This window comes from Neomonachus schauinslandi, chromosome 9 (assembly GCF_002201575.2).
Source record: "Neomonachus schauinslandi chromosome 9, ASM220157v2, whole genome shotgun sequence".
NCBI lineage: Eukaryota > Metazoa > Chordata > Mammalia > Carnivora > Phocidae > Neomonachus > Neomonachus schauinslandi.
In genome coordinates this window covers 127,140,769-127,168,543 of record NC_058411.1, presented here as the reverse complement: position 1 = coordinate 127,168,543, position 27,775 = coordinate 127,140,769, and the positions used below count along the sequence as shown (strand labels likewise).

General features: G+C 42.6%; 1 protein-coding gene across 5 annotated transcripts; it reads left to right on the top strand.

Moving 5' to 3' along the window:
* On the top strand, positions 1–26,890 carry ARRDC4 (arrestin domain containing 4). 5 transcript variants are annotated; one of them, XR_002479852.1, is made up of 9 exons: positions 1–461; positions 4,844–4,910; positions 5,162–5,309; positions 7,309–7,411; positions 8,839–9,095; positions 9,604–9,766; positions 10,212–10,366; positions 10,744–11,076; positions 26,873–26,890. XR_002479852.1 is itself a non-coding variant. In XM_021680653.2 (8 exons), exons 1-8 carry the CDS (start codon positions 173–175, stop codon positions 10,798–10,800), a joined length of 1,239 nt encoding a protein of 412 aa, XP_021536328.1. In that variant the 5' UTR covers positions 1–172; the 3' UTR covers positions 10,801–11,602. The 5 variants fall into 5 exon arrangements, 1 of the variants encoding a protein (XP_021536328.1); XR_002479851.1 differs by lacking the exon at positions 26,873–26,890 and adding an exon at positions 20,891–20,981; XR_002479854.1 differs by lacking the exon at positions 26,873–26,890 and adding an exon at positions 15,807–15,945.
* Positions 26,891–27,775: the final 885 nt, after the last annotated feature.

Sequence of the window (27,775 nt, the reverse complement as noted above, 5' to 3'; positions counted from 1 at the left end):
GTTTGTTAAAGCGATAGACCCCACGGCGCTCCAGGGCTCCACCGGGCACCGCACAACTGCCGCGGCGGCCCTCGGCGTGCGGTGGGCGCCCGTGACAGCGGCGCCGCTCTGCTCGCCACGCCGGCTCCGGGCAGCTGCCGACCTCCCTGGCGCGGCCCCATCGCCCGGCGGGATGGGCGGCGAGGCGGGGTCCGCGGCGGCCGTGGGCTCCGAGGGCCGCGTAAAGAGCCTGGGTCTGGTGTTCGAGGATGAGCGCAAGGGCTGCTACTCGAGCGGCGAGACGGTGGCGGGACACGTGCTGCTGGAGGCGGCCGAGCCGGTGGCCCTGCTCGCCCTGCGCCTGGAGGCCCACGGCCGAGCCACTGCCGCCTGGGGCCCGAGCCCTGGCGCCGCGGCCCCGGCCGCCGCCTCGGAGGTGGAGTACCTGAACGTGCGCCTGAGCCTGCGCGAACCCCCGGCCGGTGAGCGAGGGCCACGGCCCCGGAGCCCCGCCGGGCCACGGGAGGCTCCACAAGAGGGGCTGGCAGGAACCGGGAGGGAGCGCGTCTGCAGACGCCCGCCGGCTAGGGGGGCGGGGGCGGGATCCGAGGCTGGGGTCCGCCTACGGGGTGGCCGGAGCCTCAGTTTGGTCGCCGGTGGCGGGTGGGTAACAATGCCTGTGCCCCCCACTGCAAAGCACCGGGGAGATCGCGCGAGGTGAGTGCGCACGTCTACCTGGCTCCTCGCCTCTGGCTCGCTTGGGCCTGCCCAGCGCCGGGCGTCCCAGGACCTTCCAGGAGTGAACCGTTGCCATGGGAACCTGTGATGAGCAGTCAGAAATCTAAGATGTGGGGATCTAGGTCCTGTCCCTTCTGGCCTGAGGGATGGAGAGTGGAATCAGTCGATGAGGTTTCCATGCTGTGTTGCTCAGTGTTTTATGGGCCTCCCCTTCTTCCCATCCTGGAGGTAGACAGTCGTTGTTGTTTCACGATGAATTAGCAAAACCTCAATCTTGGAAAAAGGGAAGTAGTTCGTGAGCGGTAGGGGTTCAAAGGAAGTGTTTCTAGAGTTGACCATCATACTTGACTATCATACTTTCCCTCTTCTGGGAGCAGAGTAACAAGAGTTCTGCCTCTGCCCTATATTCTTTTGTCTTTTCTTCTTCTTTTTGTTTCCTTGCAACATCCCTCCCCCCCCCCCCCCCCACCCCCCCACCCCCCGCCCCTTGCCCCGTAGGCTTTTGGAGACAGTGGGATCTGGGCATTGTAAGTTTCTGGAGGAATGATTACCTACTTCTTGTCCATTCTTGTTGAAGTCCAGTTAATAGTGTAGGTTTTTCCAAGTGCTTATGTGGGAACCTACATCATAGCTGTTTTATCTATATGTATACTACGTGTATAAATATAAAACTTTATATAACTATATATAGTAAATATGCAAAAATTGATTTTCTTAATCATGAAAATACTAGGAACAGTGAGTCTTGCTCTTCATGAAGCTGGTGGAAGCTACTTTAAACTATTTTATCTTTCTGCCTCATCAGCTTCATCTTTTATCTATAAAAGGAGATAATGGTATAAACTCCCCTCCCTTGAAGGGTAGAAGGCAGTATATCAATGTTTTCTGTGTCTTGTACAAAATAAATAGTATGTGCAATTTTGCCTTTTCCTACTTTGGAGAAGTAGACTGTTCACCATTAAATCCTCAAGGTATGTGAGAATCCAGTGATCCCAAGTATTGTAGTGAGGAAAAAACATATTTGGAACCAAAGCTTTTTTGGATTCACAAGTACAGTGTGTTGGGTGACCCTTTCCTTGGTATGGTTTCCAGGATCAGCCTACACATGCCTCCCCCAATGGTCAGGGACAACACAGATTTTCAAGATGGCTGACTGGAATCAAGGGTGGTGGAAGAGAGAAGTGGTTTTTGACCCGGACTGTGGACTCTCTCTATCTCTGTGCCTATAACTACTGAGTAAACAGAAGTGAGATTAATAGCAGTTGGACCTGGGATTAGTAATAAAAAATTGCTTTGGTAAAATCTGGTCTGACAAATACTGTTTTGAATCACAGGTTAGATCTTGCTTTTTCATTCTGATGGAATAGAATGTCTAAGCCTAGACAACCTGAAAATTTTTAGCTTGTTTTTAAAAGATATCATACCAGATATTGGCAAAAATTATGTTTTATTTAAAAATCATAGTTTGTTTTAGGTGAGCTCATTGAGGAAAAAAAAAAAAAAAAAACACTCCTAACATCTGTAGCTTGAAAGAAGTTAGCAACTTTGCATAGTCGTAGATTTTCAGGGTCATTTATTTCCAAAACCTAGCTGAATTTTGATCACCTGAAGAGATTTTTAGAAATCTAGATTTTTGGGGGAAATGTGTCTAGGACATTTCTTTTCAGGAAATCTCCCCCCAGATGATTGTTTGGCACCGTTAATCTAATCTACTTGCTATCTTTGTGATTTTCTTCATTTTTTGTTTAATTATTGAGGAGTTGTGGTAGAAAGATAAGACAGAAGAGAGTTAGTTTCACTTGGTACCCACTAGCGGTATGACCTTGTGGGAGTCCCTCAACCTTCCTGAGCCCAAGTCTCTGACTCTGTAATGATGTTCTTAGCTCCCACCCCTCGCGAGTGCCCTGAATGAGGAGCTTGGGCTGTAAGACCATCAGTGAATGGAACACCTCTCTGTGATTTTGTAGTCCTCAGTGTATAAGGCAGAAGTACTGAGCCAAGAGAACAGAAGCAGAAATGGGCACATGATTCAGCTTGTTAAACTTTTAACAAAAAGATAATCATAAGAGAAAGGAAGAAAACTAAGATTTGGTTCCAAATGCCATAACCTCTGTTGATCAACTTTCTCCATTTGTGTTTCTGTTAATGTGTGGAGGGGATTGAAAGCCTTGTTTTAAATGTTCTAGTTCCTATGGTCATTTGTGTTCTCTATGATGAGAGAACTTTCTCTCTCTCAGTATCCCTAGTAACTGTTCCCCACACATGCCCACCGTGCCCAGCCTCATGCTGTTCCCTTCCTCTCAAACCCCCTCCTCCACATCTCCGTGCTGGCCCTCAGGTCCAGAGCAGGCACCATCCCCTCCACGGGCTCCCGCACTCTGTGCTCATTACTTGCATGCGTGTGTCTGTAGCCCCCACTCCTCCCATGGTCTATCTGAGGATTGACGTTACTCATCTTTGTATCCATGGGGCCTGACGTCTAAGCACTGTACGGTTTGAACTCACATGAAATCCACATTTTTAAACATTGAAAAGTACACAGATTGTCCTATTCAGTAGTCTAAGGATTACAATTTAGAACTTTAGTCCAGCTCTCTCAGAAGCATTGGGATTGCCTTGAGCCTTTTACTTGATAGCACGGCTGTAAGTGCTGAGTCTTACAGGGAGGGCAGCTCTGGGCACACCTGAGCCCTCGGACTGCCTCCATCACGGTGGCCTCTTGTCCCTGTCACTTGTTCACTTCGCCTCCAAGTCACCCACCTGTGTTGTATTTATATTTGAATGACCTTCAGTCATTTTTCCCCCTAATATATTACACGCTGAAAATTGGGGATAGATTCAGAAGACTAAATGGGCCAATAATGCATTCTTGTTTTCTGAAAGGACAGGTTGAAATGTTAACTTGTTTCTAGTAAGTGAAAAAATATTCCATTTTACTAGCCCTTTAAATGTCTCTCTCTCTCTCTCTTTTTTTTTTTAATGAATGGATACAGTAGAAATCTCTGTTTTTAGTATCAACTGAACAGGCAAATCTTGAAGAAAGTTCTCATCTGTGCTGCACTTCCTTCATCTGAATCGTGCCCCCCTTGATGAGGGGGTTTAGTTCTGAACTTGAATCAATGAGCATAAAGTGAAGGGGAAGTTTCTAAGCATCTCTGCAGAGCTGTCTAAGCCACATGACAGCCCTGGAGTTGACTTTGGATCTGAATGATGCCAGTTGTGTGTGTGTTCATGGGAGCTCCAGCAGCGCCCCTGGCCTCACACGGTCCATCTGCACCCTGCATCTCGGCCTCTATGGGGGATAAAACCGAGCTGGCTGACCCAGAACCCAGAGCAGGAGGGAGGAGTCGTGGCTGTGCTAGGCAGACCCCGCTCCATATCCTGACTTAACCACCAATTAACGAGCCACCTATTAATGGGTAGAGCTTAAGTGTACATGCATGACTCTTAACCTCGTAAGTTGTCCTGTTAGTTTGGCTGTGTGGTATTATTATACTCCGTCTTCACACTATTCCGAGGAAATCTTTCACCTTTTTCCATTTTTGCCCAAGGAATACAGAATGTGATTTTTATGGTATACCCAAAATAAATAGATCTATTTTTTGCTAAATCAGTTTTAAATCCAATTTAATGTCGGTATGTCATATTAGTATAATAGTATATTATGATGTTAGTGTAATAGCATTGGTGTATGTTTATAATACAATGCTGGGACACTTGTGCTAGTTTATGAGTGGGGCGAACAGATGTGTGTGTGTGTACATGGATGCACACGTATGTATACGTGTGTGTGCATACACATACATGTGCGTGTGTGCACACGTGTGTGCGTGTGTGCACATGTATATGTACATGAGAACTCTGGGCTCCGACACTTTATGGTAACTACTTGCGTGATTGGTCTCTTTAAAGATAGAAACTGTATGTGTATATATGGTTTGAAATTGATGAAACTTGATAGAAACTGATTCAAATTCTAATTCTCTAAATCTTAGAGATTAATGTACTTTCTGGAGTATCCTGGATGCTATAGCCAGGGAAATCTCCTTTTTTTAAAAAATAGGATTACGTTGTGAAAATTCTTGATCTAATATGACCTTAGTTAAAATGTATTTTCTTTTTTTAGGTGAAGGCATCCTCTTATTAGAGCCTGGAAAACATGAATTTCCATTTAGCTTTCAACTTCCATCTGAGTAAGTGAAACGATACTACTTTTGTGATTTCCTTTCTCGGCAATATGTCTTTCCCGAGGTGAGGGTACCAGGTATCTTCTGAGACTCAGTTATGCCCATTGATCTTGAATAGCCCCTCAATAGACTTACCCTGTTCACATTCTTTTTATTTTGTTTAACCCAAACCAACACTTTAAGGCTTTTTGGTTTTTTTTCCAGTGGTGTTTCACTGAAAGATGAACTTCTCACTTAACCTCTTTGGTTCGTTTCAGACCTTTAGTAACCTCGTTCACCGGGAAATATGGAAGTATTCAGTACTGTGTGAGGGCAGTTTTGGAACGACCCAAGGTACCCGATCAGAGTGTGAAGCGGGAGCTTCAGGTGATTAGTCACATCGATGTCAACACACCAGCATTATTAGTAAGTTCTTCCTCCTCCTTTTTCTCCTCCCCTCCCTTCCTCCTTCCCTTCAGTAGTGCTGTGTACACTGATCCAGTGTGGTGCTAGTCTGTCCTGTCACTTTCTGATACAATCTTGTAACCCATGGGCCTTCACTATAAATGTGTGATTCTAGGTTGGGCAAATTACAAATTGTCTGTGTTAATACTATTGATTATGTCTCCATTGTTCAGGGCTGCTTTTGCCAAAAAGTTATACAGGCTTGAAATGCATTAATAAGGCTTAATAATAATAATGCGCACACAGAGAGTGGTTACTTTTACCAGAGCGGCCACATTCACGGGGCTGTGGTATTCTAAACTCTTCAATAATAGCAGGTTGAGGAACAGTAATTACGGAAGAGTATTAATCATGCTCAGCCTGTTATTGAGGCTCAGGCCATTATGCTATGTATCCTTGCATTTTGCATGTCATTTTCTAACATTAAGTAAGTGCGTGCAGCTGCCGTGGAGAGCCTTTCTCTTATCATTTCCTTATGACAGATTTGGCCACATTAAAGCATTGAACTTCTAATAATCACCAGAAATACTGTAGGCTGATAAGAAAGATTAGGCTATAAGTAACAACAGAGTAGGCAGGATGGGAGCTAATGAGCTAGATTCTTTTATCTAAACCCATATTATCAAAATAATATAAAATTATACCTTGTACTTTCATGATAGCTGTGAGGACCTAATGGTTCTTCATTTAAATATGAATGAATGATTTTTTTACTTCATAGAAAATACTGGGATAATTTGAACTTTCCATCATGATACGGGTGTTCCAAAGATGTATGTTTAGTATTGGGGGATTTCTTTTTCTGGCCAATGTTTTTAAAGACAAGGGGAAAAAACAGGAGCTAAAAGGTATTTCACCCTATTTTCAATGGAAAATGGAATGGACTTCTCTCTAACGTTCACTTTTGGGGGGTGACAGTATAATAATTATGCTCTGGCTGCAGGACCCCTTGTGACCAAAATCCTAGAACAGCCCGCACCCAGCCGAGCAGGCTGAAAGCTCCTGTTACGGCCGGAAGTTACCGTCCACTTCACACCTTGGGTTTTTTTGGTTTTTTTGTCTTTTTGTTTTGTTTTGTTTTTGCAAATTGACAATACTGTCTTGTACTTTTAAAAAGTACTTAGAATTGGGAAGTTGGCTATTTCTAAGCTATTTGTGGGACCATTGTGGCAAATGATTTAAGGAGATTTTATTTTTTTGCCAAAAAGAAGAACTATTAATCCTTTAATGTTCTTTTTATAAGTAAAAAACTATTGCAGCTTTGGGTTTTACTATGAGCTTTTGGTTTGTGCGTCTTTTAAACTGAGCATTTTAAGTCTTGTGCCCTTTCTCTTGATGCCGTAGGAGAAAAGGGGGGGGTGGTCTGTTCGGTAACCTTGTGGATCCATTGCATTGGGTGCGTTGTGCTGCCATCACACAGAACCCATAACCAGTCTCACTTGAGGGCACTTGAAATTTCTGCCTAATCATGCCTTTTTGAATTCAGGAAAAAAAGGCTATTTGCTGCTTCTATATTTTAGATGCCAAAACAAATAGAAGATTTTGATTATTGATTTTTATACCATTTCTTTTTTTTACCTAATCTACACGTAAAGTCTTTAAAAGAAAAAAAAAAACATCTCTTTCACTTTACTAGTTACTACTGTAATTTTTTATTATTACCTTAAGGGAATGTATATCGTTTCCCAGAAATAAAATTATTATAGGATAAAATAGGATGGTGTCACCTAATTTGAGTCTGACAATTCATCTTAGTTTTCCTAAAAGAGAATGACTTGTTTTTTCAATGCTTTATATTTCAGCAAGTACTTTGCCTAATATGTCACATGAGGATAAAAAGTTGATTTGTTTTCCGAAAGACATTTCTTCACAACTGTTTAATAAAGAATGATGTAATTTTAAGTTCTCTGAGTTTTCTACTGGTTTAATTAAAGTCATGTTATTTCTTGAAATTTTCAAGACCCCTGTATTGAAAACTCAAGAGAAAATGGTTGGCTGTTGGTTTTTCACGTCTGGTCCTGTCTCACTGAGTGCCAAAATTGAAAGAAAAGGATACTGTAATGGTAAGCAAAATGTTTGAAAGTCCAAATGGAGGAGTCATGCATTTTATTAGCTACTTTTAAGTGATTTTAAATAGTGTGTTTTGTAATTCATGAGGTACATACTGTTTTAAAATGTGGATAATATGTTTTTCATATAAATAATGGATATGTAAGTATTTTTGAGTGGATGAGTAGATTTCAGTAAAACTTCTGGTGTTTCTGACTTCGGTCCTTTCACTTTAGTAACAAAGGCTAGAACTGGGAAAGTGGGGAAAATGCCAGCATTTTACTTGATGTTGCCAAAGAATGTCAGGAGCAGCGTTGCTCAGGAGAGCACTATTTCACGGGGCGCCTGGGTGGCTCAGTCGTTAGGCGTCTGCCTTCGGCTCAGGTCATGATCCTAGGGTCCTGGGATCGAGTCCCACATCGGGCTCCCTGCTCAGCGGGAAGCCTGCTTCTCCCTCTCCCACTCCCCCGGCTTGTGTTCCCTCTCTCGCTGTGTCTCTCTCTGTCAAAAGAATAAATAAAATCTTAAAAAAAACGCTATTGCAGCAGGAAACCACGTCAAGCAGTCTGACCCTGTGCTGGGGATATGTACCCAAACATAGGGGGTGAGAGTGTAGAACATGAACAGCCTGAACAGTCAGATTGATATTGGAGCAACCGTTTGTGAAGGCTCTGATTCCGTCCAGTGGGTTTGGCCCCCACTCCAGGGTTCCGGCTCATTGGAAATGAATGTGGTACAGATGGTGGAACGGTGGGCATGTAATGCGGACGGAAAAGTCGTCTGCTCCATCCGTTTCATTTATGCCTTCACATCGGCTCCTTAAAAGCGATGTCTTTGTTCTCCTGTTTGGCAGATTTTAATTTGATGGGCATTAATGAGTTTGTTAGTGATCTTTTGTACTTAACGTAGTACTGGGCCATTTATTTGTATGTATTATTTTAATTTTTATAGATACTTGTTATTTACATATGTTTAGAACTGGCAACCTAATATTGCTACATTAGAAAAGCAAATAATGCCGTAATTAGAAGCCAGTATCTACCGGGGCGCCTGGGTGGCTCAGTCCTTAGGCGTCTGCCTTCGGCTCAGGTCATGATCCCAGGGTCCTGGGATCGAGCCCCACATCGGGCTCCCTGCTCGGTGGGAAGCCTGCTTCTCCCTCCCCCACTCCCCCTGCTTGTGTTCCCTCTCTAGCTGTCTCTCTCTCTGTCAAATAAATAAAAAATCTTTGGGAAAAAAAAAAAAAAGAAGCCAGTATCTACCGTGACCTGCAGTGAATTCTCAGATCTCTGACACAGATTCACAATGCAAGTTTTCCATCAAAGGCTCTCAATTTGTTAAAGTCACAAGGCGACTTTTGCTTTAATTGGTTAGCGGCTCTCTTCCACCGTGGTGAGAACTTTCTGAAAAGTCTCTGAAGGTGTTTTTGTTCTCTTTTTAGGAGAAGCCATTCCAATCTATGCAGAGATAGAGAATTGTTCCTCTCGGCTGATTGTTCCCAAAGCTGCTATTTTCCAAACCCAGACGTACTTGGCAAGTGGGAGAACAAAGACCGTCCGGCACATGGTTGCCAACGTACGAGGAAACCACATTGCATCTGGGGGCACTGACACGTGGAATGGGAAGACTCTCAAAATCCCACCTGTTACCCCGTCCATCCTGGATTGCTGCATTATCAGAATAGACTATTCCTTAGCTGTAAGTGGAGATCTTCTTAAAATGAAAAATATGTAGAATGGAGTAATAACCATGCCATGTTACCACGAATATGTACGTTTAATTCCTGGGACAATGTCCTTGTATGTCAGCATTATGGCAGACCATGGAATGATGAAGATTGGCCTTTGTTCTTAATCAAAAACTGTCCCCCTAAGGAATTGAATTAACTAACATGCAGTTAAGGGGTGTTTGTTATATTGAAAACATAGACTTCATTTTTTATCATTATTATGTAAGCCGTGCTTGCTTACAGTGAAGTATGTTAAGGCTACAGGTCCCCATCACAGAGCATTCAGTGTATTTCCTGGGCTCTTCATTTGGTTTGTTCTTCATTTTATTTGGTCAGGATCCTTTACAGTTCTATTGGAGAAGTGGTGGTAGGCAACAAAGATACTTGTTTCTGTGAAAAAATAAATTGGAGGTTTTATTTATATTTTTGCCTTTTTCTCTCTCTTTCTTTTTTTCTTTTCTTTTTTTGACATATTAGGTGTACATTCACATTCCTGGTGCTAAAAAATTGATGCTCGAGCTGCCCTTAGTGATTGGCACGATTCCATACCATGGTTTTGGCAGCAGAAACTCCAGCATTGCCAGCCAGTTCAGTATGGATCTGAGCTGGCTGACACTGACCCTGCCAGAGCAGCCCGAAGGTACGAGGCGTGGAGGTTCCCTCCCCGAGGAGTTTCACACGTAGGGTACCCGAGGGCAGCGTAAGACAGCAGGTGCTCAGATGCCGAGGACTCCCGCCTCTGCAGCTATCCTGACTCTTCTGAGCCCTGGAAATCATTACACCGCCTTCCTGGCAGGGACTTTGGGAGCCTGGCTTAGCCGGGGCACAGAGCTGCTGGCTGCAGAGCCAGAAGGAAGTCTCCATCTCAAAAGAGGAGAATGCAATAACTGTTAGTAGTGATCTCGCAAGAGAAGGATCGATTAAGTATGTTCTGTCATGATGAGCACAAAAACTTGCTCATTAGAGGGGGGAAAAGAAAAACATTGTTTTCAAATTGAGCTAAATTTCTTGTTTTGGTAAGAGTTCGGAAGAATGTAATGAATTTTCGCGTGGACTTCTGAGACCCAACTCTGTTTTTGTCACAGCGCCACCAAATTACGCAGACGTGGTGTCAGAGGAGGAATTCTCTAGACACGTGCCTCCTTACCCTCAGCCCCCTAACTGTGAGGGGGAAGCATGCTGTCCCATGTTCGCCTGCATACAGGAATTCCGGTTTCAGCCTCCGCCTCTTTATTCAGAGGTAAGCAAAACGAAAGAAAATAAGACTTTTAGGTTGCCGTCTGGAAATAATCCTTTGTAAGTATCTGTTGCTGATTCCTAAGTAGTAGGGGATACAGATTTAAAAATTTTTTCTGGTGATGATAAACTGGCACTGATTGGATTACCTCCTTTTGTAATATTTTCCTTGTAAATGATAGCATGCCCGTAGAGTACCATGGATCGCCTTTAAATTGTTTTATGTGGCCATGGAGTACAGAGCACTTAAGTGACCCGCTGGGACTGCTTATTAATAGGCTCATAGCAACTTGGCTTCTAACCACCATATAATTAGAAATAGATACTAAGATTATTTATAGGGTGCTGGAATAGTAATCCTGGTCTGCTCTTTTTTTGCAGGTTGATCCACATCCTCCTGATGTAGAAGAGACCCAGCCTGTTTCCTTCATTCTCTGAACAAATGTCAGAAATCACTGTGTTCATCATCAGTTTAGAAAACGGTTCCTTCCCCCTGCCTTTTTGGAAAAGAGGGAGAGAAAAGGCGTGTAAGAACATAAATGAACATCCAGATCGAAGGTGATAGAAATTAAAGAATATGTGAACTTCCCAGTGGGCCGACGGGATCATTGCACAAGTTGATGATACCGTCGTGCGTCCCCTTTAAGTAATCCAGTGAAGCAGATGTGAAAAGTCACGTGAGAAGAATGTCCCGGAAGTCCTGATGGTGATAGAGTAAGTGAAGGGGGTGTCTGCGCGCTTGACCACAGAGAACAGACGCTGTGTGGAGAGTGGAAATGCTCTGTGTCACTTTACAGAGGTTTCTCCAGGTGGAACAGAAGTTACCCTGAGCTTTAAGGAAATGTAGACTCATTGGGAGCCTTGATTTTGAAGATGGCAGCAGCATGGAGGCGTGCACGAATAGGAGAGGCCCACCCTAGATACCAAGTGTGAGGGGCTTCGTGGTTTCTTACCGTGTCCCATAGGACTGAAGTCCTCGAAAGAACCTTTCAATGAGGTCCTAACGAAGTAACACAGTTCCACTGTATAAATGGGCTCTGCAGTATTACGAAACCAAGAAAAGAGTTCCTTGCAAGGTGTGTCAGTTCAGAGGGGATCAGTATGAGAACACGTTCGGTTGAAGGCTATACTTCTTACCCCATTTAAGTGCTTTGTTAGGGTATGTGTTTGATTTTCCCCGTGTCTTATTTACCTAGGATGAAAGTAGAAAAAAAAAGGGAAAAAAAAAAAAAAAAAGGTTGCATCCTCAGGCTGCCTTGATAACTACACAGAAAAAAAATACAAAAAAAACAACAAAAAGCCTTTCTTAACCTACCTCTAGTGGGTTTATCAGAACCCTTTGAAAACTCGAGGCCTGATAAGCCTTGTGTAGAGTTTCTGCTAATTGGCAGTAGCAATCTCCTCTGACCTATCACTAGATCTGCAGGTGGACCAAGGGAAAAATCTATAAGGCTAGCGTTAGATGAAAGTTAATATATGCCTACCAAAGGGTATTTCAAAATAAATGCAAAATCAAAAGAGGGTACAAACAACGATGGTTTTTAAAAAGGACAAACTGAATTCCTGCCAAGAAGAGACCTTAGTCTACTGACGGCAGTCACTGCACCGTGTATTATTATTCCCATTTCAATTCTTTAGTAATTCTATTTAAACTGTGATTTTTTCCCTTTATTGTTTTGGTGCAATATTTTTATTATCATTTAACCTCAGGATATTCCGACCAACAAGATTGTGTTGCTGCTAGAAGTCTGAGCAATGTTTTGACTTTTCCCCTCTCCCCTTCTGTTCGTGGTCGCATGATCCCTTGCTTTTCCTTTCATCTGTTGGTTTCACGAGCTGAGAGCATTCCTGGACCCTCAGTAGAAAGGAGGGAGGGATTTCCACGATAGAGGTTTTGGACTAGCCAAGTACTTTGGTTTTCTCCATGTCCTACGGGTTCAACCTAGAAACCCTGGTGCTTCCCATGCAGAATGCCGTACTTCATTCACCAGAGTGAATAACTTTTCTTTCAATCAGTATATTCAGTCACAAGTATCAAAGCTCTTCTAAGGTTAAGTTTTGTATTTAGAAGTTAGTTGGCCATCTGATCAGGGATTTTTTTCTACATGCATTAGGTAAATGTATCCTTCTCCCCCTTCTGGACATACCTCTCTCTCTAATCACGTAAGCATCTTAAGCAATTTTTTTCATTGTAAGCCACTATTTAAAATCACAGTGCAAAACTGTTACACCAATAATTGTGGTACTGAAATTGTCACAGAACTTTATTCCCTACTTTGGTTTTTAGTGCTTTTTTTTTTTTTTTTTTGCTTTGTCTTTGTGTATTTTTAAAGAGGTATGTGTCTTTAAGTGTTATCTGAACAGTGTTGTTCTTACTCTAAAAAAAAAGATCCTCTTCAACTGTTTCTTGACTTCTAAGTTGTAGTTTATATGCCTTGTCAAGACATTGTCCATCTCCATGATACCAAAATAAAGTGAAAGAAGCGAAGAAAAACGGTATGAAGGAAGAAAGTTTAGTTTTGGCCCCATGTAGAAAGCCAAGTAGTTGGCTTCCAACTACTCAGTGGAATCCTTCACTAGGATGTTTTATCACCTGTAACAGAGACATCGTGAAATGTGCTAACAAAATTAAAGCAAAGCTCATTTTGTAGCACTTAAAAGAGTAGCTAAAAGGTATGATTTGCCTTATCAAATTGGTATCAGTATATCTGACCTTAAGCAGTAGGTTGAAACTGCATACCGTTTTATAATCAAATTATTCTACGAATGTTAGAAAATTCTACATTGCAACAGAATTCTTGGGAATGAAGATAAAAATTTAGCTGCTATTTGCTTGTTATTCTGTTGTTTAGTTTGCAAAGAAACTGTGGCCTTAGAATTTTCTTTTTGATGCAAAAATTTTTGAAATTGAAAATGTGTATCTTTTGGCACACAAAATCCTTCCATGGGCAAAACTTTAATTTTTATGTTTTTCTTTTGCACAATAAGAAACTCTCAATAGGCAGGGATTTTGTTTTTGATAAGTTAACTATGAAAGCTTTTTTATTTTTATTATTAAAAATGTAACAGTTTAACCCACAGGAAAAAAAAAATAAAGATTGTATTTTGTATTCTGGTTTGAACCCTATGGGTTCCTTTTGTTAATAAATGATGACACTAATGCTGTGAGGTACTGGTCCTGTGTTTGCTTTGTTTTTGTAAGACTGTGACTTAAATCGTTACAGACTTAGGGGAAATCAGTACCACAAGACAAAGTGTAATAGCTGTTAAATTGAGATCCTTTTGTTGCATGCGCATACTATCACCAGGTCGGACAGCCCTGGGGGCTTCTGAGCCTGGTTTTACAGTGGGCTCAGTTTCCCCAAGGAAATCAGTTTTTAGCATTCCATGAAGAAAAGGGGTAACATGAGTAAGCCTAAACTGTCGTGGTTGTTGAGAGATTACCTTCATTTATTCCCAAATGACAATGGCTACTTTTAAAACTTCCAGAGTTTTTGTGTTTTATGGGCCACGTGTTTCCCCGGGATTAATTTAGTGGATCTGATGAGCTGTCAGGGGATCCAGACTGGAAGACACTGACTCAAGTCAACCTCCCCTTTCAAATGGATAAAAGCCATACATTTGGTACAAGGACTATGTAATGGTATATCATCTTCAAGAAAACTGCCCCAATCCTCTCTCTTGGAAAATTCTCAAATTTAGCTAAGTGGTAGAGCCCTGGTAATTTACTCTCCAAGTGTTTACAATATGGGAGATAGCGTTAAATAAATAGATGGCTTGTGGATCCACATTGGCAGTCGACATAAATGGAGACATTTGTGTCATGCAATAAATATCGAGGCAGAATTTATCAGTTCGCCCTTAAAGTTTCCGTAGTTTCTATTGTAAAGTGGTGGGTTCTAAAATTTAGAACTATGCAGGATGCTAACAAAGAATCTAGGACAAGGCCCTCCTATTACAAATGAGGATACCAAAACCCAGAGGTGTAACCTGAAAGTCTGACCTACATTCTCTGTAAGATCACCACTCACTCTAAAATTTCCTGATTCTACTACTTTAATAGAAGCCACAGAAACAGTAATCGCTTTAAGTTACGCAGTGTGAGACTTGCAGAACCAGATACTTAAGCATATGCTAAATCAAGAATCTTCTGTGTTTCTGTCTTAAAGGCCTGCCTTCTGAAAGGATACCAGTCTTTGACTAAATTGCTTCCTAAGTATGTTTAATTAGTAGCTGGAATCTTTTCTTCAGCAGAGGGATTTGTTTCTAACTTTATATTTTGAAATAATTATAGACCCACAAGCTGCAATCATAGTACAGAGAGATCCTGCGTCCCCATCACCCAGTCTCCCCCAAAGGTAACATCTTACATAACTATAATACATGACCCAAATCAGGACACTGACATTGACACACTACCTATGATTAACTAGAATTCAGGACTTGCTTGGCTTTGGCCAGTTTTTGAATGCAGTCATTGTTCCTGCATATGTTTTTGTGGATAATTCTGTGACATTTTATCATGTCTAGGTTCATACCATCACCACCATAATCAAGATAAAAAACTCCCATCACCACAAAGAAACTCCCTCCGGCTACCCCAGTGCAGGGACCCCCTCCCCTTCCCTAGTCCCTGATTCATCTCTTCTCCATCTCTATGATTTTGTTATTTTGAGAATGCTAGATACGTGGAACTGTTCTGTACCTTTTCCACTGGCTTTTTCACTCAGGCTTATCACCTTTAAGATCCATGCAAGTTGTATCCATAGTTTGTGCCTTTATGTTTCAGCTGAGACATTTTGAAAGAAACAAATCTGTTATTACTGGCTTTGAAATTTCATTTTTCAATTTGCAAAGAAAATGTGTAATATGTGCACATGATACCTTTGTAAATATTTTGGTTTTGATTTTGAGAACTACCTTTTATGGACAAAAATACATAAATGCAGGTTTACACAGATTTTTAGGCGTTCATTTTTACCTTGCCAAGGAATTGAAGTATTTTACGTTTTTTTTTTTTTTTTTAACAATTTTATTTGTCTGAGAGAGAGAGACAGAGAGAGACAGCACAAGCAGGGGGAAAGAGAAGCAGGCTCCCTGCTGAGCAGGGAGCCCCATGAGGGACTCGATCCCAGGACCCTGGGATCATGACCTGAGCCAAAGGCAGACGCTTAACTAACTGAGCCACCCGAGCATCCTGAGTGTTTTACCTTTAGATAGAAAACTATTACATTATACTTGAGCAGATATACCTGTGATGAAAGTATAAGCCAAGCAGAAACTATCTTGGGCTATTTATCCTATCAGCAGCTGATAAGTTTTAATATAAATTACGCAGGAAAGAAATTACATTTGCCCTGCATTTTTTTAAATTAAATCTTGTGGGGTGTTTTTTGTTTTTTTTTTCTTTTTTCCTGACTCTGTTTTAATTCCCTTCTTTCTAGCCCTGCTACTTAACATCTGAGATGAAAAGCCCCCTTGGAAGCTGAGAAAAAATTAACTGTAAAATGCATACTTCTTCTTAATAATACAATATTATAAAACACGGAGTTACTTGTTAAGACAATTAGATTTTTCTAGACAAGAGAACTCTTCTAGAAGCCATTACACACTAACCTAAGGAGCTTTTCCCTAGAAGAAGACGTGAATCTGTCAGGGAAGGAAGTAGCAAAACAAATACACAGTGAAAGGGGTGAAGGCAGATAAAAAGTGACTGGCGCCAATTTCCAGAACGTCACCGGAACTGAATTCACGTGGGGCTGTTGCTGTGCTCACGGACGGGAGATTTCATCCCTGCTCACATTTTCAAAAAACCAACATGTCCTACGTGGACAGGAGGAGACATGCTTTAGGCAGCATCTGCCAGTGGCAACAAGTAAACCTGCTGCAGGCATTTCCCTCATACTTGGCAATCTTGTCCTCCCCCCAGCACGCGTGCACATGCACACAGACACCCTTACTTCTCACCCTTTTGTCTACGCTATTTACCTTCAGACCTGAGTCTGTTTAATCAAGGGAAGGACGTCGGTTCTGTTACAAAAGGTAGAAGCGGACAATGGGTTCTGCATCCACAGGAATTTGCTGGAAGAGAAGCCGTTTTCTGCCAACTTCTTCCACCAACTGTCTTCCCCTAAACAGTACAACAGTACGGCACTAGGAGAGGTATTAGGGAACTAGTGATTTTTATTATCTTTATTATGTAGATAGATATAGATCTTTTTTTTAGAAAGAGTGCATGCATGAGCAGGGCGTGGGGGGCGGAGCAAGGGGAGAGGGAGAGAGAGCATCTCAAGCAGACTCCCCACTGAGCACAGAGCCCAATGCGGGGCTGGATCGCAGGACCCTGAGATCATGACCTGAGCCGAAATCAAGAGTCGAAGGCTTAATTGAGCCACCCATGCTCCCCTTTATGTATTTTTATATATTTATTACATTATATTATTATATTTTATTTTTTAGAGATTATTAAATGAGTAAACTGAAGGCAGTAGGTGCCAGGAATTTATCTTTTTCTTATATAAAAATAGTTACTGCATACTGCGCCGGTCCTTCTAGTCATCCAACCCCCAGCACCCCCGCTCTGCCCCAGCCCCGTGTCTATTTAATGACTGAAGGACATAATGTCTTCCAAACCAAGTTAACAGTAATGCCACTCATACATATAGTATTTACTGTGTTCTTCACATACACACAAATTCACTCTAACTAACGTGAAAGATGCCAGGTTTGGGGTTTTTTTGTCTTGACTTTTAATCTAAGATGCCGAAATCTATCTGAGAGTCTGCGTGATAAGCACTCACACTACCGGATAGCTTATTTGTATTTGCCATCACTGCAAATATTCAGACTTGTCTGGACTGGTTTACTGAGTTTATTCAAGTAAAGTATAAAGGTTTATGGTCCATAGTTAATTAGCTTACTTCAAAATACGGCAGACAAACAGGCACACACACACAGATACACAGATGCTCTGTGTCTGGCCTGGGGACTTTACCCCACAGTCCAGACAGCTCATGAAAACTTGCATTGTTGATACTCTTGGGGACTAAAGAGAGGGCACAGTGTCATCACCAACCCATCCCACTACTAGAGGAACACAAAGGATGAGTCTTTGCTTTGGGAGCTGATCTACTGACGGACAGTAAATAGATAAGAGTGAAAGAGGCTTTCAATGAAACAATTCCGTATTTCATGCCCACCCTGAGTCACTACAGTCCAGGAAGTTAAGAGCAAAACCCTAATGTTGAGCCATAAGGGTTCATGGCATAATTAAGAAAGCTCTAGATGTCCATATGAGTCCATACAAGAAAGTATGCTGAATATTTGCAACCTGACAGCGTCCCTGCAAATCAGTTTTAATAGTTCCAAGCGAACTAAGATTATGGAAAAACAGCTTAATTACCTAAGCACACTATAATGTTTTTCCTGCCTAAATCAAAACAAATTTAAGACATCTGTGTATGCGTATTCACAGGAGGAATCGAATATTAAGCAAGTTTCCTTTATCTTCCTTGGGAGAGGCTACATGAAACATTCCTAGTAAACCTCTTAAAAGAACCCACTTCCCCAGAGGTGGATTTAAAAGCAAATCCCAGTGTTTGTGATTCCATCCTTAATTCAACATCTGGCTCTTTTAGGTAAATACAGAATGCTGGGTGCCAGAGAAAACTGTAGCAACAAATACCTACCTTTATCTTATCTGACATTACAAAAAACCTCGGTAACCATGTCAGTAGATAACTTATCTTAAACACGCATGGCCCGCTGCGGACACCAACAGCTGTTCCTCTAAGAGAGTGGTGGAATCACATCACACGAAAGTGGCATTTTTTAAGAAAATGAATTGCAGGGACATCTGGGTGGCTCAGTCGGTTAAGTGTCTGCCTTCAACTCAGGTCATGATCCCAGGGTCCTAGTCCCGCATCAGGCTCCCTGCTCTGAGGGGAGCCTGCTTCTCCCTCTGCTTACTGCTCCCCCTGCTTGTGCTCTCTCTCTCTCTGGCAAATAAATAAAACCTTAAAAAAAAAAAAAAAAGAAAATGAATTGCATTGTACTTGAGGCCATCTTAAAACAACCAGCCCCAGAACCGTCCTCTGACCAAAGAAACAAGAATGATGTGTGCTGCCAATGGGAGATGTTTTAAACAGTGTCCACATTGAACAGGGGGCTTTCTGATGGTCTCACATTTGCTTCTGGTCACAATACAGAAGTCTCAACAAGGAAGAGCTGAGTTGGTGGGGGCTGGACAACCTGCACGTTAACGTTCTTCTTTCTCGAGCCTCCCCCAGCCATGGATACCAGGTCTTCGACCCTTTAAAATGAGCCTGACTGGTTCCAAGATAAAGTCCCCCAGAGGCTCCAAGGTATGGACTATGGCTCCTTGTGCAAGTCTGGTCTGAGCCAGGCACCTGAGCACCTGCCTTGCTCAGCCATTGCTACTCACTGGCCGTGTGACCCACACGTAGGACTGGCCAGATGCTAGGACGGAACCTTTCCCCAGACAGCTGCCTTCCCAGCTGTCTAGAACCTAGACAGCTAGGTTGAGACCTAGAACCTCAACTCCAACCCCAGGGTCCCCCAGGAAGACGCAGGTGCGAGAAAATCTTTAAACTGAAAAATTAATCAGAAACGGCTCCTCTCGGCAAAAATGAGAGTTCCTATATATCAGATAAATTCACTTAGAGGAAATTGTCTGAACCATAAGAGATTCTTAACTCTAGGCAACAAACTGAGGGTTGCTGGAGGGGAGGTGGGTGGAGGGGATGGGGTAACTGGGTGATGGGCATTAAGGAGGGCACTTGAGGTAATGAGCACTGGGTGTTGTATACAACTGATGAATCACTAAACTCCACCTCAGAAACTAATAATACACTATGTTAATTAATTGAATTTAAATTTAAAAAATAATTTAAAAAATAAATGCAAAACAAAGAAGGAGGAAATTGTGTTGGTGTTTGTGCTTTGTGAGAAGGTTTTTTTTGTTGTTGTTGTTTTTTTTTTGGTATCTGATTTTTGTCAGGGAAGTTTATATGTTAAGACCCAGATAATCCCAAAGCTGAAGACTCACTTCCTACCTAGCCAGGGTCTTAATGCCCTGCTCAGTGATTAACTGCCCTCATCCAGGGGATCCAGATTACCCTGTTTGCCCCCCACATTCCCCATGCCCTGGGACCCATTCCCCAACAGACTGGCACAGTTGGTCACCCTACCCTTGACTCCCCGTTCCTCACACCCCAAACTACATTGGCTGTAGGCCTTCACTGAGTCACTGTCTCTTGTGTCTGCTTCTGTCACCCAAAAGCCCCTGTGAGAAGTGTTCCCCCGAAGTGAAAAAGGATGCATGCGTGGGGCCTGGAATGCTGAGGCCACTTTGGCCACTGGGATTTGGACTGGGACCCACATGGAGGCCAGCCCTGCACGTGATCCAGTCTCCACCTCCCCCCATCCCAGTGGCCTCTCCTTCCTCATTCTGACAAGGAAAGTCAGCTTGCCTACAGCCCACAGCGCTGCCGGGCCCAGAGTCTGGTTCCGCACCACAGGTCACATCTCTGCGCACAATTTCCTCCCAGGCTTTGAGCTCTGTGCACATATGTACATGGTCTGAGGCCACAGTGGTGGTGCCCTGTCCATCTGCTGTCTTCCTCTGCCATCTCTCTGTCTCTCTCTCGGTCTCTCTTTCCCTGTCTCGCCTTCAAAGAAATGAGGACCTGATTTCCCAAGAGGGGTAGGGTCGCTTTCTTCCTCCTGTAGCTCCCTCAGCAATGACCTGGGTCCAGCTTGAGCTTGGCCCCCCTCACTGTGTAATTACCACACGGGGTAAGTCCCGGGACCAGACGGTATGCGCATGCACACCAGGAACAAGCACAGAGCATGACGACACAGCTCTGCTCAGAGGACGTCTGGAGCTCCTCTCTAGAACTTGCCCTCAGAGCCTCAGGCACAGTCTTCTTCATAGCTTCACTGGTGAAAAGACTTTATCCTTTGAGATTGGCATCAATGCTTTGAGACCATCCAAAAGCCATGGAGAAACAAGCTGGAGAGTAAAACCTAATGCCAGGCTGTCGTGCACTGAGCAACTTGACCAAAGGTGAGGTGAGAAACAGCATTGAGCAGGATGTCCTCGTGGGATTGGACGAGCTGGCTCTGAAACAAATTTTCAAATGGCTGACATGTAATACTTTATTCATACCTCACCTCACCTGGATGCCCCCCAGGTGCCATTAGTCTGTGGAGGTAAATTGGGTCCCATTAAAAATAATGACCCCTCTCTGTGTCACTCACTCTGACCCCAACTTGCTCTTCAAAATCCTCACCTTCTTGTCAAGTTCCTCTTCTATTCCCAAGAACTGTCTAGAAGGCTCCATGAGTAAGCCCAACCCCACTAGCCACTGACATCATCTCTAACGCTCTAAAGGCTTCACAGACCCAGATGAGGTTGATTTTTACCAAGTAGAGAATGGCTTCTTGGGCTCCAACCTATAGCCAAGTTTTAGTGAAACTACTGTTTTTGGTTTTTTTATTTTTGCAGATCTCCCGCTCCCTAAGACCCAGGTGAACAACTTTGGGACTGTGTTGCTGGCGAAGTCCAGAGACCCACACTCCTCAGAATCTTCACTCCCTTCCGAGGACTAAAGCTCTGAGATGGGACCAGACCTGCCTTCCCCAGCAGCCTCTTACCTAAAGATGAGTCTGTCCCACCCCAGAGGTTCCCCTACTGTTTTCCACGTATCTGCATCCATCAGAGACCTCTGGCTCAGAGTCACTCTGCACTGAGGTGGGCAGAGTCACAGAAAAGCAGGGCATGCCAGAGTGTGACAGCAGGAGGGACCTAATGCCCAGCTCCCAAGAGGCCACCCACCCCAGACAACCAATAGCTCCTTTGAATGAGAGACTGGGCAGAGGAGTATATACCAGGCCCCATAAGTAGACCGGGAACAGAGGACTGATACATCTTTCATGGAAGGAAGCGTTTCTGAGCTCATGGGTCATTACCTGAGGGCAGGTCCAGGGGTTAAAAGAAAGCACAGGATCACAAAGGAACAGGGCACTGACATGCCCACTGGCTTGCTTTGTACTTATTTTGGTTCTCACGGCCCATTTTGTAGTGGTCGGGGCTCAGTCGGGAAGCAACCAGTCCCCAGCTTGGACAGAACCATGTTAAGAATGTGACACTCATAATAAATCTGGCTGGTGTAACTTTTTCCTGTCTCCTTTTCATCTGTTGGGTTGGGGTTGAGGGGCTCCATCTGACACATGAGCTTCTCCTATAAAAGACCCCCATTTGTGCTCAGCACAGACTCAGAAGCCCAGGGAATTTTTATATTTATTACAGAGAGAGGCAAGCATCCATTCTGCCTGTTTCCATTAACACAGACTGGCAATTAATGTGTTTGGTTTAAAAGCCTTCAAACATTTGTACATCCATTTGCACGTTTAAATGGCTCTGTATAACAGTCAAGCAGGTGGTTAACTATATGTATATTAAATTCATAGAGAAACTGGTAATTTTCAATTATAATTGTCAGTTCACAGTTTACATGATAAGAATTTTTTGAATAGACCCATTAGCTGATTTAGTTAGCCAGGGTTTTCATAAATCATGGTTTATTTGCTTATTCTACTTATAAAGGAGGAATTTTCAGTGTTCTCACATGAATCAATAAATATTTACTTTGGTCTTTATTCTGCCCAAATGCCAAGTTTGACAATGGATGAAATATCATTGGGTTTTCTTAAACAGCTGTTTGAATGCGGCTGCTTTATTAGTTGTTTTGTTTAGTATTATTACTCAGATAATGGTTTAAAAGTTTTATTCATTTGCTATTAATTTGTTTTTTATAAATAAAGTCAAAATACGGCTGAATCGCAGTTCCTTGTCATTTTACAACATATTGTACTTTCTTGGTAATATGTTTTGACAATAGAAACTTGCAAGCCAATGAAAAGCTGTCCCATTTTTCTAAATGATATCCTTTAAAGCAAAACTCTGAAATATATAGCACTGACTTGTGCATAATAAAATTTGATGATTTTGTCACCACGGATAATACTTCTCTTTCCTAGGCAACGGAAATAATTTAAAAGCTTCTCATTTGGCTTTTACAGCACAAAAGGCAACGTCAGATACCAGTTCAGCATCAAGAAGTGATTCTAAAAATCTAGGTACATTGTTAAGAACACATTTAAAAAGCTTCAATCTTTCCTACAGATATACTGCTTCATGTAAGGTGACCGCTGTGCTATTTTTTTCTCATTTTCTACTCAACACTGATAGCATCACTTCAGGTATGGTTCTGTTTAGGTTAAAAAGCCCCCACCCCATTCTTTTTGAGCTTATTGCTGGAAACGTCAGGAAATAAACATCTGGGCATAGGTCAATCCTTTGGGTAGGTTGATGCCCAATTCAGGCAAACCTGAATTTCCATTTGGTAATTCACCGTGTCAGTCATGAAAATTTTGTTATTTTTTATTTTTAAAACTGTAAATTATTTCTAGTTTAGGAAACACAAAGAAAGTACAAACACTCCTAATCACCACCCAGTTCTTCACCACCCACATTTTGATTTATCTACTTTAGAATTTTCTACATACAGAAATCTAACATATTAGGTAAAGTCAACGATCTTATTGCAAGATAGCTTCCCCCCCCCACTCCTTCCCACAGAAGACCATAGTGTGACTCTATCTCATTCATGTTTTCATAATCTTACTCTGTCTCCCCCTCAGAAACAATATAGGGTGTGTGTGTGTGTGTGTTGTTGCTACACATTAATTCGGTCACAGTATTCTATACTTCTTTATCTTCTTTATCATTCCTTGTTATGATTTCAAGGTTTATCCATGTTAACACATGTAGTTCAGATTCACTGTATTTCATTGTAGGAATGAATGCGTGTTTGTACTTCATTGTAGGAATACCTCGTGATCTATTTGAAATACCCATCTTTTGAGACTCCTTGTTTCCTATATCCTCACCAATACTTAATCCTTGTCCAGTTTTCATTTTATGGAGTGATTCCCCATTATTTTAGTGTTCATTTCCATAGCTACTAGTGAGGTCCTATGACTTTTCATATGTTTATCGGCCATTTGGGTTTTATCTTCTGTGAAATCTCTTATTCCTACTCTTTGCTCGTTTTTATTAACTGCGTCATTTTTCTTATTGATTTGACAAAAACCCTACTTTAAAAATTTGGGTAGAAATTAAAGGCACAAGAACAGGGATCAGGACATCTAGCTAGACATTTCATGAGCAAATATCAACACATTCTTTGAGCAAACCATTTGCATTGTTCTCATTTTAGCCTAAAGACAATTCTGCAAAGTGATTATCATCATTATCTTTTCATACGTGAGGAACCCAAGGTTCAGAGAACTTAGGAAATTCTGTAGGGTTCTCGAAACCAGTTCAGTGTAAAGCCCTGGTTTCTTGATCTGCAGAGCCTTTACTCTTTCCATCTCACTGCACCCCCTCCCAAGGGCTCACAGGTCCAAGTGAGGGACATGCATGCCATGGTAACAGGCCAGTTGGTAGAGCCCAAGTCTGCTGCCTGCTGCCTGGGCACTGGGAAGCTACACCTAGAAGGGGGTAGGCCGGCCAGAGGGTGAGAGGCTAGAGTCACCCTGAGCAGAGTGGCACACAGGGAGCTCAGCCCTCTGGAAATCACAGGCAAGCTATTTGTCGGAGCCGTAACGCCTGAGAGGGTTTTAACACTCTGTCCTTGAGAGCAGCTAAGCAGATGAACAGGAACAACTGCTCTTTTGCTTGAGAAAATGAACGTTTAGCAATAGGAAAGCACAAAGCTCAGGAACACCATTGTGCAGACGAGAAAGCCAGCAGAACTGACCTGTTGAATGAGTGTATAAATGAAGGTGGAAAAGAAGAAAAGTAGATTCGCAACATGGGTAAGCGGCCCAGGGACGGTCACTGTAGCAGAGAGGAAAAACAGATAAGGCTACTGTTCTGTTCTTTCAGGATTCCTTTCTTTGTCATGGCTGTTTCACCTTTCCTTGTGTGCATTGTGGAAAGGGGTCAAAGGGCCCTCACCTTCGTTTTGCTTCTGTTACACCCTTGGGCTTCTTCCCATATATCCTCAGCCCATTAAATAGACCTACCCTTGATCTCCTGGCAGGGGTCTTCCAAGACATAGGAGGTACAGGACAGATGATTGAAACGAATTGACTCATTCTATAGGGACGGACACCAAGGCCTAGAGATATCCAGGAATTTGCTCAAGGTCCCCGAGCACATCATCCTCTCTGGCCGTTTTCTACTGCTAATACCAGAGTTTACCTTCAGTTCTTCTGCAGTTGAAAGACACTGAATGTCCATATATTGAGAAAAAGAAGCAGACTCTTGGTCACTGATTCCTTTTTAAAAGATGCCCCTCTGGAATATGAAACCGAGAAGTGATGATGAGGTCACATGGGGTAGAGAGTTGGTCTGATTTACGTAGAGGAAACATATAATAATCCTTCACCTCTATTCAAGAGCGAGGAGGTGACAAAGCCTTTTGAATCCATTGTCTCAGCTGGCCCCCACACAGTGTCCTAGAGAGACTCTTCTCCTTTGTACCTAAAGCCCAGGATGCCCATAGAGAGTGAATGTCTGTCCCATAGAAAGTGGTCTAAAGTTTACACCCCATTCTTGTGATTCCAGCAAAGTTCTTCCCCACATAACGCAGGTGGGAAGACCAATATGCAAATAGAGTTCAGGAGCACTGTCATATTCACATTCCCTGAATGCAGTGGCCCTTCATTCGTTTAGTCTTTCAATCCATTTGCTTTATTGAGATCTCCTGTGTGCCAGGCACTGGATGTGAGCAGAGCATGTGGAGGTCCCTATCGTCATGAAGCTTATTTGTTCCAGTCTTTTTGTCTTTTTTATATAAACAAGGTGTAAGACACTTGAACATAAATCTCTCCTTTTCTATCTTCCCAGGTGACTGAATTGCCACTGTTGAAAACGTATCCTTATGTCTCTGAGAGCTCCAAAATATGTTTCATAAGGCCTGGTTAAAGCCCGGGATATGTCAGCATCCAGAGCCTTTTCCCCACCATATATGCACAGTATTTCTTATCATTCCATTAAGCCCATACTTGCTGGTCAGATCATCCACACAACCAATCATGGAGCAGTGTGGAGTTCGTTAACATAAAATGCAAATGTACTTGAAGAAGTAAAATATGATGCTATTATCAACTCTTACCCTGCCCACAAGGATGCCAGCTATTTCTCAAACTTGATTATCACACTCCCCAGGGTACGTGTTAGAGGAGAGATTCCTGGATACCCCACGAATCTTCTGACTCAGGCCTGCCAAAAGGAGGTCAGGATTTTGTTTTTTTTTTAAGATTTATTTATTTACTTGAGAGAGAGAGGGAGAGAGAGAATGGGGGGAGGGGCAGAGGGAGAGGAAGAAGAGAGACTTCCCCACTGAGTGCAGAGCCAGACTTGGAGCTTGATCTCACGACCCTGAGATCACAACCTGAGATGAAGAGTCAGAGACTTAAAGAACTGAGCCACCCAGGCACCCCAGCAAGTCTGGGAATTCTAAGAAACTCTGCCTTAGACCACTCCTGCCGAGGTAGAAAGAACTCTAGACATTGAACTTGGGCTTTGCAGTTTTGAGGACTAATTGGAAGCAAAAACCAATAGGAGGTCAAAGTGTTTAGTCAGGAGGGTGAGGGGCCTGGATGTGTCATCTATTCAAGGTAAGATAAGGTGAGAGATAAGGAATGGGGAACTGGAGAATCGGGTGGGAAAGAGAAAAGGAGAACTCAGATGAAGACTCAGGGTGCAGAGAGGTCAAGAGCTCTGGGACCAAAAGCTCAGCTTGGCCCATCACCAGCCTTTCCCAAATATGTGCATCTGTTGGCACAGTGCAAGCCAGTTAGACCAAGCCCACCTGACCTTGAGCTGCTCATAAACAGAAGGACTTGCTTAATGCCTACTGTTGGTGCCACTAGGAACTGGGTCAGCCCTTGATAACACATGGGTGGCCATTCAGGTTGTTAGGAAACCTAAGCCCGTCTGTGGCTTTCTCACCACAAGTCTGTTCCTATTTGGGCAACAGTGGTCAGAAGGTGTTCATGAAGGCTTTTGTCCATAATCCTTAAGATCCCTTGCTTGCTTTTTGCACTGATGAAGTTAGCAAAAATCCCCCTACGGGAGCCTGAGTGGCTCAGTCGGTTAAGTGGTCTGACTTTCTCGATTTCGGTTCAGTCATGATCTTAGAATCATGGGATCTAGCCTCACATCAGGCTCCACGCTCAGCAGGGAGTCAGCTAGGGATTCTCTCTTCCTCTCTTTCTGCCACTCTCCCTGCTTCTGCTCTCTCTCTAAAATAAATAAAACCTTTTTAAAAAAATCCCCCTTGCTTCATCCCTGAAATGCCCTTTAAGTCAAGTAACACTAAATGCCTATCATCCAAGAGCTGTAACTGGTGTAAGAATTCCCAAGCTTGATAACCTTGAGAAATAAGTAAAAATTTACTTTGTCTCATTTTAGGAACAAAAGCAGGAGATAATTTCAACTAATCAACTTTCTAAAAAAAATGCACCTGTTGCTTATAAGGCTGCTACGTACACTCTTGGAATATAGAAGGAGGAGGAAAATCTGTTCATGGAGCCCCAAAATACACCCAATTTATTCACCATCCTTTACCATAAATCATTGGCAAATTACAGTTGACACTGTGCAAGTCCAATTATATGTGGATTCTTCAAAATAAAAACAATACAGTACCATAAATATATTTTCTCTTCTTTATGATTTTCTTAATAACATTTTCATTTCTCAAGCTTCCTTTATTGTAGGAATACAGATTATGATACATAAAATATGTGTTAATCGACTATGTTATTGACAAGGGTTCTTGGTCAACAGTACACTATTAGTAGTTAAGTTTTGGGGGAGTCAAAATGACCTGCAGAATATCTACTGTCCCAACCCTAACTTTGTTCAAGGATCAACTGTATATCCATACAAAGAATCTCACTTAACCCTCAGAATGATACGATGAAGTAGAAATGATTGTGCCCAAATCATAGAAGAGAAAACAGGTTCAGAGCATGGTTAGAATGAGAGATGAGACCCCGATCTAAATTCAAGGTTGATATTCTGATTCCAAAGAAAGAGATACACTATGCAACACAACTTGTAAAATTTCCCACAAAACTAATGAGGGTGTAGTAATAAGAGGTATCTCTCAACTAGATCATGAAAGTACGCAACTTCCCTTATTCATCTTTGCCTCCCTAGAGCTTAACACAGAGCTCAGAAAATGCTTGATGAATGAATGAATGATTTAGCACACGTTCGAACTTTTAATGACTGCAGCCTTGGACGATCTCTAAAAGCCATCCCTATGTTTCAAGGTTTTGATTCTCTTTGAGAATCTCCTCTCGGGGC